This window comes from Poecile atricapillus, chromosome 3, assembly GCF_030490865.1.
Source record: "Poecile atricapillus isolate bPoeAtr1 chromosome 3, bPoeAtr1.hap1, whole genome shotgun sequence".
NCBI lineage: Eukaryota > Metazoa > Chordata > Aves > Passeriformes > Paridae > Poecile > Poecile atricapillus.
The window spans coordinates 96,170,913-96,185,977 of record NC_081251.1 but is presented as its reverse complement, the minus strand read 5'-3'; the positions used below and the strand labels follow the sequence as shown (position 1 = coordinate 96,185,977).

At 34.5% G+C, this 15,065-nt stretch overlaps 1 protein-coding gene across 1 annotated transcript in view; it reads left to right on the top strand.

Annotated features, from left to right (window-relative positions):
- The window catches only part of USH2A (usherin), a 369,679-nt gene that overhangs the window by 47,355 nt on the left and 307,259 nt on the right, over positions 1-15,065 (top strand). The window contains exons 9-11 of the mRNA XM_058835000.1: positions 1,508-1,703; positions 2,484-2,614; positions 12,207-12,402. Coding sequence (XP_058690983.1) covers positions 1,508-1,703; positions 2,484-2,614; positions 12,207-12,402 — 523 coding nt within the window. The remainder of the gene's footprint in view (positions 1-1,507; positions 1,704-2,483; positions 2,615-12,206; positions 12,403-15,065) is intronic.

Sequence of the window (15,065 nt, the reverse complement as noted above, 5' to 3'; positions counted from 1 at the left end):
CTTCTTTGTGCTTGTGTGTCATTTAACAATAGGTGCAAGCACAGGTGTGCATAAGTAACTGATCCAAGATTAAATCTGAAATGAGATGATGAATGCTTTCAGCTGCTGGGTGGCTGGCCATGCACAAATGGAAACTCAGGGCTGGCAGGTTGGTAGCTATTCCTGCACTGTTTTCCTTTCAAGGAGGACATATTTCCATAGCCATGCTGGGAGGAGGGAGCTGGATAGCTTGGCTGGTAGCTTGTTTTTTTGTTCTGCTTCCCAGGTTGTGCCATGCCTGAATGAACCCTCTTGTCTCATGTTGTTGGGTGCTGTGTAATGCAGATTTTTCTCAATGCAGAGAGAGATGGAGCATGGATGTGAATAAGGGAATTGAATAAGTTAGTGCTGTGTAAGTTGTGAAGTCAAGGTGTTGTCCTTAGTGCACTTAAAGTGAGGTAATCACAGACAGCGATTGCTCTGATAAACAAAGGCCAGAGTTCAAAGTCTTAAGTGAAACCCTGCTAATTTTCATCCTGAAAACTCCTTTCTTCCTTCACTGTGGTGATACTGTGTGTTTTTGGTTTGTTTTTAACAGATTAGAAGAAGATGTAGTTATTCTTGCTATCTTATTGCTTACTTTTTGTTTAGTGTATTAACAGTAAATTTCAATAGATAAATTCTTGTGATTTCATTTTCTCCCCCAAGTGGCTTTTGTTATAATTTGTGACTGGTCTGTAGTTCTTGGACTACCTTAAGGTTACGGTTTTTAATTCAGATTCTTTTACACTCAGATGATGCTTTACCAGCACCAGCTGTGAGTGAAATAGTTTAGAAACTTCAGTACAGTTTCCTAGTTTTCAATGTATAGGTGATATAGACACACTGAAAAATAACAAATAATTGTAATAATGCTTGGAATAACAACCATGAAGAAAGATGAGCATGCTTCTCAAGATTAAGAATGAAGTTACCCAAAAAAGAAAAAGTACTTAACAGAAGCAACTTATTTTGAAGCATTTAAATTCCTTCTGAAAGACAGAAATTATGATTGCAATATATTGTGTTTCTTTTGTTTCACTCACAAGGTCAAATGGTAGTAGCACAAACTACAGTTATTACAATCTTAGGAACTACAAGAAAAGAGGTGGTTTAAAATGCATCCAGATGGATGGATTAGGTGAATGCTTTCTGTGCCGTAAACATAGCAAGCACCATTTTGCATCTTTAAAGGTTTAAGTGAATCAGAATCTCAGCCTGTGCTGAGTATCTAAATACTTAAAATTATGTTCTTCTGTCACCTTCCTTGGTTTTACTCTGTTTTTACAGTGACTTTAACAGGTTAAAATGATAATTAAAATGTTTGGTTTGTTATTTCCTGTTGTGCTTTCTCACTTTTTGTCTAAACCTAATATTATTAACACATAGAAAAAAATATGAACATGGAGACTATAATAGTAAACTTGTGAGGTGAAGAAATATTCATGTCTAAGAAGCAGCATTTTCCTTTATTTCTGATTTATTTCAGTGTGATCACTGCTTGCCATTGTACAATGACAAGCCTTTTCGTCCAGGTGACCAAGTTCATGCCTATAATTGCAAACCATGTCAGTGTTATGGCCATGCAGAAAGCTGCCACTATGACTTAGCAATGGATCCTTTTCCTCTGGAACACCACCGAGGCGGTGGCGGAGTGTGTGATAACTGTCAGCACAACACAGCTGGTAAGTCAAAGAGAATGGAATGTTTGTTTTGCAGTTCCTTTTTGGCTAGGTCTTGTGTCAGCTGAAATTAGTAATGCCCAATGGCTGACAGTCCAATAAATTCTCATGTATATGTATTTTTAAACTATTCAGATAATGCACTAACAACAGTGGTGTCAACTCTTAAGCCATGGGAAAATACTGTAAAATTTAATACAATCTTTTATAAAAACTTTAATGCAAAATACATTCAAATAAATAATTAAAATATATGGTTTCAAGGCAATTCCCATTACATATGCTAGAGCATTTAAATCCAGATTATAATCTTACTGGACCAGTTTAACAGACAACATCTAAAAAGGTTGTCAAATTTTGCTCTAATGTCAGTTTCTTATTTATTGAATAAATCTCTTTATTCAATGTAGGTAGTACATTTGAATACTTCTTAAAAAATTTTCTTCTATTTCAGTTTTCTTGGCTTTATCTACTAAAGATAAAAAAGAAAAGTTTCAGGTTCAATTTTTCCAAAAAATGTATAGGCATTTGCATGGCACAGCTTTTATATAAGTGTGGTATTATATAACAGATGGAAGTTTAATGGAGTAAAACATAGTTTGTAACAGGTTCATTGTTTCATATGCTCTGGATCACTAAATTGGCAGGTAGAGATGAAAGGTGCATTAAAATGGACGTCCTGAAAATTATAGAATTCTCTCAAAGGAATAGTCTTTAATTTTGAATTATACAGCTAATTTTAATGAATTGGAAGCCATAATGCATAACCTTTCTTTCATGCAGGAATGAACTGTGAGCTGTGCAAGGATTTCCATTACAGACAAGCAGGTGCAGATCTTTCAGCCATTGATGTTTGCAAACCCTGCGACTGTAATGCAACAGGCACCAAAAATAAGAGCCTCCTGTGTGATAATGTAAGTGGCCTCAATTGTGAAAAAAGGAGAAAATGTTTCAATCAGCTGGGTTGACAGCCATAAGGTGTTACAAAGTATATTCAGATGGTAACTAGTGTATTAAAATACATGCTTAAGTACAGACTTTTCATAATTATTACTGACTAACATCAGACATTTGAAAGCTGAGAAAACAGAGAGGAGTTTGACATGTACTGGTGAAGAGTTACTCATCTAGATGAGCAACAGACATAAAAGATGCTGTATGAACAGTAGTTTTGGGATGTTACTTCTGCACTCAGTAATGCTAAAACATCTAGGTTTTGAGTGTTTTTGAAGGACTTGGTTCTGTCTTAAGGTTCCTAAAAGGTCTTGAAAATTCTGTCAATAAGCTGAGCCTGAAATTGAACTAAAATTAAGCTACTTTTCCCATAATAAGACAAGGATTGATCTCCATTTTAATTTATAAAGTCCATTAAAAATAAAAGAAACCCGCAAAGTGATGCTGAAAAGAGAACATCGTCAGCTATGCTTTTAAAGCCAATGGACCTCATTGTCATGCAAGCTGTCTAGTCCAATAATAAATCTATCTGTAACTTTTAAAACATGCATGTTGGAAAAAAAAAAAAGGAAATGCAGTTAAAATCTTGAATCTTGAAAGTCTTGAATCTTGAAAATATTGAATCTTGAAAATTGTGGTTTCTGTTCTATGCATGTGTCCTGTCCATTGCCAAGATCTAATTTTTTTTTTAGGAATAGGGAAGAAATAATTGCTTTGAAATTTATTTTGAAGGTTGAACTTATTCTTCAGGTAAATGTGATAAAACTCCTTCAGCTTGTTGCCAGTTGTCCTATCTCTTCTTTTTTCAACACTTCTATTCATAAAGTATCTCTTGCTTTTTTCATCATATGTCTCTTGTCATTGAATTTTACTTAACAGTGAACTCTTCTGGATCCTACTGTATTTTCATCCTCCGTTACCATCATAGTGGTACAGATACGTGCCTGGTTTGACTCAGTGCACCTCACAGAACTAATGCATCAAGTACAATATTCTGTGTGACAAATTGAGTACATACTCTGTGTGACATGCAAGTTTAGCAAAATGTGTTTTTATAGAATAGTCTTCTGTATTACAAAGAGAAATTATTTTATAATTTTCAGTTTTCTGAAGTAACACACTCTTCCAGTAGCACAGAAGTGGGAAAAAAAACAACTTGCAAAACACAGGTATCATGTTAGGGCTATTTTTCAAGACATAGGAGGAATGAAAGCAAATGTTAATTTTTGTATCCAGGGTTTGTGGTGAAATGTTAACCTAAATCAGCTTTAACTGTGATTAATAATCAGAGGAACAGTAGTTTACAGAAATCCGTGCTTTATACTTAAATATACAAGAATGTTGATGATGTCTGACTATGAAAGTATGAACAGGGAGATAAAATGGGAAAAATGGTGGAGTCTGTATTGCACAAAAAAGCATCAAATGCTGCAGTAGAAGCGGAGCAGGGAGAAATGATTGAGAGGCATTAACGAATAGATTAATAAGGCTGGGGACAAAAGGCTGAAATTAATTACATGAAATAGAAAGGAATCATTGGAGGAAGTGTTTCCAAATTTGACCGGTGGAAGATGGAATCATAAGGAATAAGGACCCTACTCGTGAAAATTAATTGTCACATGACATTGATAATTTTCAAGGAAATTTGCCAAAAATGGGGCAGAATACACTTTTACTGCATAACTCATCACTTTCTTCAGATCATCAACATTTTTTTCTTTTTGCAAAGTGCCACTTTAGTCACTAAGTTCCATGAGGTACAGAGTTCCAAAATTAATCCATTGAATCACAAAACAGTCTAATCTATTGAATTACACAGAAATAACCATCACTTTTCAAATGAAGTATTATTCATGTTGAAAGTTTGCAAGATTTGTAGAAGAGCTGACTGCAACACAGTTGCTCCCATCTCAGTTCTTTGGACTGATCATGAAAACTTTATTGCCTCTTTTGTTACCTAATGCTCTCTACCCTTGGTGAGAAATGCATGTAGGTATGGAGAATTTCTCCCTTGCAGCATTTCTCATTTCTCATACATCTGAAGATCATGCCCACTTGCAGATCACTGTGTAACTTCCTTTGTATTTTAAAGAGCAAACTAACATAGTAAAACTTCAAAATTGTGACTTTATGGCTTGCAGTAACAGGTGGAATTTTAGAAGAGTCATGTAGCAGTGCATCTACAAGCAATTTGTTAGATATTTTTGCAGAGTGAGGTTTTCCTTTGAGGCTGGTGAGTACAAGTGAGAATTGCTGCAGCCTGATAAAATTTGTCCACTTCTGTGCTGGTTATTGATGTTTAGTCATTGTAGAAAATATGGTTGCATTGTCTTTGTGAGCATTTGTCGTGAAATATTTCAAACAATCAGAATGTCCAGATGAACTGTTAGAGGTGCTTGAGTCCTAGGAGAGTGAAAGAAGAATTAGCTGCCTTCCTCTTTTCTCCTTAACCATTCGCACATGAAAAAGTTCTACCAGAATACTGCTGACGTGATCATTCTTGCTCTAGTTGGAGATCAATGTTTTCTGGCCCTCATACCGAAATCCTTTATTTATTTTCCTGTGCTCCTTTTTACCCAGACTGCTTTACAAATACTTACATATTCTATCAGACATGGCAGCTTGTATTCCTTTTGTGATTCTGTTATAGTAAGTAATATATAATGCTGGGAGAAAAAAGTATTTTTTTCCTGGGCATTTGTTTTTAGACAAACTTCAAAGTGCTGCTATTGCCTTTACCTAGTCTTTGGAAGTAACATTCTGGTCTTGGTGAATTTCGTTGTCTTTCTTTACTCAGCTTTTGCCAATTTTTAAAAGTCGACCCTTAACATCCAAATAAATATGTCTCATGTACTTGTAGAGAGGAAGCTGTATTTTAATGCAGAGGATATTGTTCAGAGTTGCAAAGACTTAATTTTCTTCTGTCAAGGTGGCAGCTGTATTGTCTCATGTTACATACAGGAAAACTCTAAGGCAAGAAAATGAAGAAAATGTTAGTTACTATTTTCTCTGAAGAGTCACATGAAAGCAGATTCCGGTGCTTCTAAGTAACTGTCTGAACAGACTTCAGATTTCGCCTTTCCGCACACTCCCTAAATACTGTTTCGTAAAAATTATATATATATATGCACAAAATGAAAATAGTATTTCTATTTTCATTTCTGAGTGAATTATTTTATCCAAAATTAGAATGAGCATTCCCCTTTTCATTTATCCATCTATATGGAATTCAACCAGTTTATTGTGATTGACAATAAATAAATAAATGGAATATGTATTGCAAGGGAAAGAACATAGGTTAAAACAGTTAATTAAAGGGATTTCAGTCAACAAATATACCAAAAAGAATAACGAATGTAAAGGATGCAAATGTGTCGATGAAAAATATTGTGCATAGTGGAGTCCACAAAAAAATCAAGTTATCAAACACTGCATGTATTCTGAATCCTGGGTTTCCCTTAATGGAAGGCCTTTAACCTTATTGCTAAAATGAGGGAAAATTAGGTTTTTTATGTTCACTAATCCTATGGCTTTATTTCAGATGGATTTTTTAAAGTGGAAATGCTGGTTTTCTGTGAGAGTTTATCTGTGGGATTTGGTCCACTCACACCCCTTGGAGTGTTGTAAGCAGAGGGTAAATGCCTCGTTTTATGTTTTTGAGCAGAAGTAGTAGAAAGCTACTGACTTTTGAAAGTCATCATATGTGATGACAAGAAGAGATATCAGGGGAGTGCAAAGGAACTTCATTATTGCTGCTTATTCAATTTTCAGTTCCCAAAGTCGACATCCCGAGAATACTCTCAGGTATTTGGTGTCAGACCATTAACCTATGTGTGTGAGCCAGCACACTGTACTGTTCTCATTTCCTAAACTGGAGAAAAAGAAAAGAAAATGAAAGTCCTCAACCCCCTTGCTTCCCCTTCCTGAGACTGCAGACAGCTGAATGTTGGGGTCCTTGCCAGATTTGCATCAAGTAAGAAGATAGTGAGAAATATATGATTAGCATTTATATCAGAAAGGCAGAATGTTGAGACTGGTACCAATCAATTACAAAATTGGTGATGGCAGAATGAACAAAAAGAATTTCATGCCAGACCTAAATATACTCCTGAGTCTTGCCCTGAAACTTGCAGTGGGTCAAGGGAAGGTGCTTCTGCTGTGGTAGAGAGTAAATAATTGAAATTAGAAATGACTTGGCCAATTATAATATATTTTTGTCATATGTTTTGGTCTTCAAAACCACAAGTTAACTTTGGAAAAAGAAACTTCAAGTGTCAACTTTATTTGTTTTATTTAGTCTGTTCCAGCCCCATATCGCATTTACTGTCCAGAGAGACTTTCTGATGGTGTTTTTGACACTATTTTACTTCTATTACAGACACCAAAGAATAGCAATTTGAAATTACAAGCCTATTCAAGGCAAGGAGTTGATTTTAACGTTCAGAAAGGCTTAGGCAAATGACTTTTTTTCAGCAAATTGCATTTTATAATATAAGAATACGTATGGCCAACAAGAGTTTAAATAGCCAGAAGTTATATTTCTGATACCATGATATGTATATGTTGAATATCTACTAGGTGAGTGCTATGGCTAAACAGTTGGTTGTACTCTAATGAACAATTAAGACAATTCTTTGGAATATGTCACCCTTTGTCCTGGTTGCTTAAATCTCTTTTTAAGTATGTATATCTGTCTAGTAACAGGATATTGGAAGGGTTGCTGAACAGGCTTCACTTTGAATTTGTCATTTTGGATGTAATGTGTTAAAGTGTCCCCCACTTAAAGTCAGAAGCAGATGAACTGCTCAGTATACCTAAAATTCAGAAACATTAAGTAGTTGGATTCCTGATTAAGGACGAGTCTGCAGTTGTGGTTTATGCAGGAGAAGGTTGCTGGCATACCTTTTGTAACTGTTTACACTCAAGGATATAGGAATAATATGTATTTTGTACGTAAATTATAAATGACACAAGGGATACATGTGAACTCGGCATCAGTGATTTTCTGCATCAAATAACAATTGTAATTATGAGGTCCCAAGACACACCACCACTTGGTAGTAATGCTCGGCCAGGTTCATTTTCAGAGTGAACAATCCAGACAGATATTTTCCATCAGTGATTTAGTATCAAGATGATCATGTTAATACACAGGCTGTTTGTGTCTGCTGACTGGGTCAGAACCAGGCTTCTGAGGCATTAGTAATGGGAGCACAGATTGCTTTTTGCTCTTCTATAAGCAGCATTGGTTATAGAAAAATGAAATATTTCTCTTTAAATGGCAGATAACATTTGAATCGGGGAAGGGGGGAAGTTTCAGTAATATCTCCAGTGAACAACTGGTGAAATCCTGGTTAAGAAAATCTTTAAATATTCGCTGCTACCAATACTTCAATGACACCATAGTTTCCAGAGTAAGCCAGATTTACAGAAATAATAACAAAAATAGCCTATTTCCTTCGTAATTCACTTGGATTTTTATGTAGTTATTGATATGGTTTCCTCTTCCCATTTTGATGTAGATTTCCATGCTATAACCTGTGGTACACTTATTTCTGCAGCATTATAAACATTTATCAGCTTGTTCAGCTTCTTTGAAAGAGTATTCATTGCCAAGCATTTCACTAATTATTTTGGTGCTTCTCTGTCTGTACAGAGAAATTAAAGGTAACTGTTTTTCTGTATTTCTCATTTTTAAATCAAATTCTCCCCAGATAAAGCCCAAATATTCTTTTAACAGGCAGATCTGCAAATGGTTTTGTTGACTGGTTCCTCGATAGAATTTGAATTTTTCAGTTGGCCAGACATTTCTCTCTCATTTAAAGAGTTATATTTATTCTTCAAGCATAATTTTTTTTTTACCCTGTTATGGTTGGGTTTGGGGATGTACATTTTCCGCAAGTGCTTGTGATGAAAATTACTGCTTCTTTTAATAGCTTGACACAAAATTATGCTGGAGGTCCTGGTATTCTTTGCTTCTTCTAGCATTGTGTTTCTATGTTTCTCTTGTGGCATCTGGAAAGATCTACCCTTTGCTCAAAATTAGCCGTGGATTTCCAGGTATTCAGGGTCAGAACAGCTCTGTTGTGTGAAACTGATTTAGCACAGTATCTTCTCTGCTAACCAGAAGTGTGATCCTGCTGTGATGTGCTTTTCTAGATTTCAGTTATTTATGGATTTAGGGCTCAGGATTTTTGTCTAAGTGGCCACATGTTTAGTGTCCACATATGGAATTAATATAAGTAATTTTTTTAAGCAATTAATTATTCTAATTTTACTTTTGTAGGATTTCCTGGGTTTTCTATCTTATAACTTGAGAAAACAAAAATTCATTCTATAAGACAGTCATGATTTTGTAGCCACGTATTCCCTTCATTTCGATCCTTTATTTCCAAACTGTAAAGTCTCTAGTCTCTTCTCATTTGTATCTTTGCTTATTCTACTCACTCTGTGACCTCTTTTATTTTAGAGAGGGTAACCAGATACACAAATTATGTAAAATGTTGATACAAAACAGATTTTTATGACAGAATGAGACTTCCTGTGCAATTTTCAGTTCTTTTCTTGATAATCACAGTATTCCTATTGCCTTCTTAAATGCTTCAGAGCTTCCAAATGATTTGTAGGGGAAATGGAGCAGCTTTAACAGCTTCTTTCTTGAGTGGTAATAGCTAATTTTGGACGAATCACTGTCTACCTATAGTCAGTGTTGGTTTTCCCCAGGCATTAAGTTTGTACTTCTTGATGTAGAAATTAATTTGACTTTTTGATCATCCATTTGGTTCAGTGTATGTGATATATTAAAATGCTGCTGACTTAAAGAAATGCAGTAGTATCATGTAGCATGATTTTCCTTTGGGAAAAAATAACAGGTTTTCCAATATATCATTTTAATTTCTAGTAGAATGTAGAATAGTAATGAAAAAGACCCTACTAGAATGTAGATCTTAGAAATTTCTACAGCCTTTTAAGGAGATTGATGTAATTTTATTCCTCTTTTACAGGTGTTTATTTAAGCAATTATTAAGTATTTCAATAATGTTACATTTTGTTTCATCTAGAACTTTAGTCTCATGTAAAGTGTAGTCACTTTTCAACAGCTGAGATTTTACTAAAATATTTTGCTTCTGAATTCTTTAGTTTTAAATCAGTCTTAAAAAAACATTCCTGATATAGAAAGGTAGGTGCTCTTTTGTAGTGAGGAGCTGTGGAAGACTTCCTTTACGATCTCTGTTGTGGTTCTCTTTCCTGAATGCTACATGTAATCATAAAACCATTAGTTGGTCGTCTGCTCTCCTCAAAGCAGAACTGTTGTCAGTGCTATATCCAGTCAGTCACGGTTTTGTCTGGATAAATCATGATACTTAGGGGAACAGAGATTCCACATCCCCTCTGGATAGCCTATTACTGATGCTGCACTTGTCTTTTAGTGAAAAGTTCCGATGTCCACTCTGAATCTGCAAATCATTCCACTTAATCATTTATTGTTCTGATTCTGTGGTAGTCTTCCTTTGTTTCTGACATTCAATTTTTTTGCCTTCATGCTTTAGGTATGTTTCTTGTTAAATGCTCATTTTTGTGTTGCCTTTTTCTAGTTTAAAATTTGGTGGTGGTTATCTTCTCTTAGCTATCCTGTTTTGGTCATACTTTTAGTTATTGAAGATGACATTTTCCAGGTAATGGTTTCCTTGCTGTGGCAGCTTTTGGAGTAACTTCTAAGTTTTTTTGGGTATGAGTTGAGTGCTATTGTGTAACCTGTGTATGCTGTGACCACTAGCACAAAAATGTTTCTTTTACAGTTATGCATTAAACTGGGTATTTTTCTTCATTTTCTTCATTTAGGATTAAACTCAGAACTGCTTTTCACATGCGACTTCTCTGATGAATGGCTGTGATGCATGACTGGGTCTCTTATAATACACTAAATATCTAGATCAAATCCAGTCTAAAAGGGAATTAACTTGAAAATCCTTGTTGCTGTGTTTTCTGCTATTGTGGTCTTTTAACTCTTCTTGTTCTTGCTGTTGTCCTGTGTTTTTAATATCTACATCTTCCTGAAAATTAAGGCTGATACATCAGTAATAGGTCTCTATCAAGAAGTCATATTAAAAGAGATTTTATGGACTACAGAATCCTTTTATGATGAAACGATAGGAGTATATTCTTCTCTAACTTTTATTCAATATTTCCTGCACTGAGAATTTACTATTAGTTGTTCGTATACTCTATTTTGTATTAACAAAGATTAGAGCTTCATTTTAGATTTGAGGGTGTGATGATAATGTTTAAGTGGAACTTGCCAGCAGCTTTGTCTATCTTGTTTCAGCTTGGCCGACTTGTGGATTAAAGATGAAAAAGGCAACTGTTAAGAGAAATTTTTGTTTCAGTAGCTAATTAAAAGCCAAGTACATTGAACTACAGTTGTTGATGTCATAGATGAATATGGTTTTTGAATTACTGCGCTTTTTCATATTTGTAAATACTTGCACTGAAAAAATATGCTGACCTGAAGAAAATTCCTTGTAACACAGTTCCTTTATTTCTACATTTCCCAGAACACTTCAGTTAGAAAAGTTAGGTTTTGTTCCTTGATTATGGATCCCAAACCTTTTGCTACTTCCCATCTCTGTGTTGCTTTGACTCCCTGGGATTGTTTTTGTTGTGCATTAACTGATGTCATTGTTTCTCCATCCCTGTGCTGTTGCCCTTTCCCTGTGGTTGGTTTCCCCACCATGAAAGTGATGAATGTAGAGATCGGGGTTTTCCCCTGGCTTTCAGAGGTCTGAAATTGAGGTAGCTTTTCAGGAGCCCTTTAATCTTGCACGACATGTGAGACTTGTCCCAGATGATGGTCTTGGCATAACAGAGAATGTGTCAGCTCCTTCTGAATAGCAATGCTACACATTTAGGGAGAGGTGAGGACTTTTACATACCCTCACTGAAGTTGAATGGTTTGGATCTCAGCTGAACCAAAAAGAGGGAGAGGGTTTGAGTTCCGTATCTGTTGGATCACATCCTTCAGTAGAGGGAAGGGAAATGTACCTTGGACGAGTAATCAGAAAGGAAAACCTTCAATTTTGCTTCATTTTTCTTTAACATTTTCACTAAAATAAATAAGCATATAGGCAGAACAAAAAACGCAAAACTTGACCTTTGAAGATGATAGTTCTTTACAGTAACTGTGATTAAAAAAAAATATTCATTTTAATAGAAGTCACTATTTCTACCATGTAATTTTGTAAATATTCTTTGCAGGTTCTCTGTCCAGATGGTAAATGCGGCCGTATTGTTTACTCACTTCTTTTTGCTTTCTGTTTTGAAAGAAGAGGACTTTTAAACTTTATTTAAAAGTCGAATAGTTACACTCTGTTCAATATTTCTCCTTTTTCCTCTCTCTCAACAAATTAAAAAAAATACTCACAGGCTTATTTTTTTTTCCTGTTCATTTAAAATTTTCTCCTCCCCGACTCTTACTCCCATTCTTGTTGCTAATGAATGTATCATCTAAAAATAGATATGTTCATCATTCTATATTATTTTGTATCTTTCTAGATTGGAGGCCAGTGTAATTGTAAGAGACATGTGTCTGGCAGACAATGCAATCAGTGCCAGGAAGGATTCTACAGTCTGCAACAGTCAAACCCTGATGGCTGCAGTCCCTGTAACTGTAATACCTCTGGGACAGTCAATGGAGATATTACCTGTCACCAAAATTCAGGACAGTGCAAGTGCAAAGCAAATGTTATTGGTATGTGTAATGCAAGAGTTCAGAGCCATTTTTCTTGTTTTCTCTGGAAATAAAACACGCTTGGTTTCTAAATGAAAGGTATAGAAAGCTTCTTTGCTGAAGGCAGATTGCAAAAATGAATGAAATTAACTGTTGAAAAATTATTAATTTAATAATTCTATCAAACTACAGCTTGAAGCTTAGTTTAATCAACCCTTTAGAAGTTTCTTTATGGCATAGCTATGTTAGCTTACATAGCTCCATACTAATAAGTCACAGAAATAATGTAATTTGCTTACTGCGTAGATGTTTCTTTTAGGAAATTAGCACTTTTTCAACGTGTTTTGTACTTAATGAGTTCTAAGCAAATCGTTTCCATGCTAGTTTTCTTAATAGACCAAAATAAATGGATTTTTTTCTCAAAATATTCTGTGCTACAGGGTCCTTTGTGATAAATCTATCAATTTTTTTCTATTATATTTCTTTGAACTGTTCCTATGAAATGCAAAATAAGTCAACATAATTCCACAGATCATGTACATAGCCAGGGTTAGTTATCAAGGGCCACATAATTTTAATTTTGTAATTCAATGCCAAGCTGATTATAATAAACTGCTACCTTCTGTGTTATTTATCATTTTTTTTACAAGACGTGCTTTTTTGTTTGTTACTCCCACAGGTATTTTTCAGAAATTAGATTTGATTATAGCAATTTATTACTTCCAGCATATTTGAGGGGAGCCACAGCTACATAAGGACAAAATTTATCAAGTGCCCAAAATACACAGTATATATAATACACTTTGAAATGTTGATGTATGGGAATATTATGCAAGGAGAATTTCCTGATAAAGTGAGCCTTGCATGGTAACTGTACATGTCTCAGACTATACATATGTCTCAAAAAGAAAAATTCCTCTTCTGCTTTGTTATTAACAGAATTAGTAATCTATTTTTTCTTCACCCTAACCAGGTTCTGGGTTGCATTAATAATGTTCAAGTACATGTTAATATATTTGATATTATATGTGCCCTCACTAGTGAATGTTGACTCATTTGTAATGTTGTCTTTGTTGCTTTTGGAAATTAGAAGAAAGAAGAAAATGCAGAATAACAACAAATAATAAAAATACCTCTAAACAGATTGAAGCCTGAACAGTTTCAGTCCTTTTTCTTGTGGAATGCTGTATTTTTTGTGCAGTGAAAAGGGTGGTAATAGTAGAAAACCTTTGTGCATCTTAAACCCTTTCTCTACGGTCAAGAAAAAGGACTTCAGAGCATTCTTAATTATATATTCTTTGCCCACATTTTATGTTTGAACCTGTGAAAACACTTTTTAATTCAGTGGCAGTTTGGCAGACAAGAAATGCGCAGTCTGGTTCTCACATATTTGGTTATCTACATATTACATTTTCTCCCCTTGATGAAAACATTAAGAATTGTTTTTATTTTCACTGAAATAGTTGTTAAAAAAAACAACCAACTGTGGGTCTATGCTTTCTGTACTTGTATGTAACTATGATGGGGGGCTGTAATTATGCAAGTATTTGTTTGCAGGATAAAGACCTAATTCTCTCCAGACTAGATTCTCTTTTTTTGTTTTCCAAACCAATTGTAAATAAGCTTCTGTATATTGAAATGTGTGCAGCAAATTTACCAGGGAACTTTCCTCTTTGGATTTCTAAATTGGTTTTTAGAGCAATCTGTCTGTTGCCATTTTATCTATTTGAACAAACACGATAACAGAAAAATGCAACTATGGACTGCAATGTTATGAAACATGAACTGTTAGAGTTAACACAACTGTTAAATCTTGCTAATGATTCTATCACCAGTAAAATACATTAGCACCAATAATTTTATTAAAGTAGGTCATTCATCTAGAATAAAAAGGTAGAAGAATGTGAATTAAATGCCAAGCGTGCTAACTCCCCTGTACTTGTTAACATTGAATGTGATGCCCTGTAGGCCTTCCTCAGTATCGTTAGGAATAGATTACCTGTCAGGAATATGTATGGCATATTCAAATAAGCACTGCGCATATTTTTAAAACTGATATGATATGAATCCATGTAGACCAATTTTAATAGTTCAAAATGAGTCATAATTCTTGTTAACAATACAGTTATTTTTAAAATTTGCAGCAATAGTGGTCCTTTTTTATTTTCCTTATTGAAATTAAATGATATGCCTTAGGTGAGTCATTCATCACTGTTAAAGGAACTCGCCTTCTGTTGGAGTTTTTGAGTTTTTATCCATGTATATAATGCATTTCCTACCATTTTTAGTTTTATTTTTCTACATGCAAGTTGCTAGATGTATTTTTGTATGGTTTTGTATTTTTTTTTTTAAATGATGACAGCGTTTTGCTAGAAGATTGTATTTATATTTTCCAATATGAAACAATTAAGTCATAGCTTCATAGTGAAGGATTTTCGCACTGCAAGGGAAAAATACATAACTGAATTTGCATTTTGCATATAATAATCTAGTTTGCTTTCTTGTAATGTAGATTTTATAAACTAACATATAAATGCCATCCCTTGGGGCAGGGATAAAGCAAGCATTGACTTTGAGAACAACACTAATAAAACTACAGAATGAAGCATGAAGAAAACAGTTTATATTTTAATGTACTGCAGGAGTTAACTAAATCATACATTTAGATAAAAATATTTCATTTT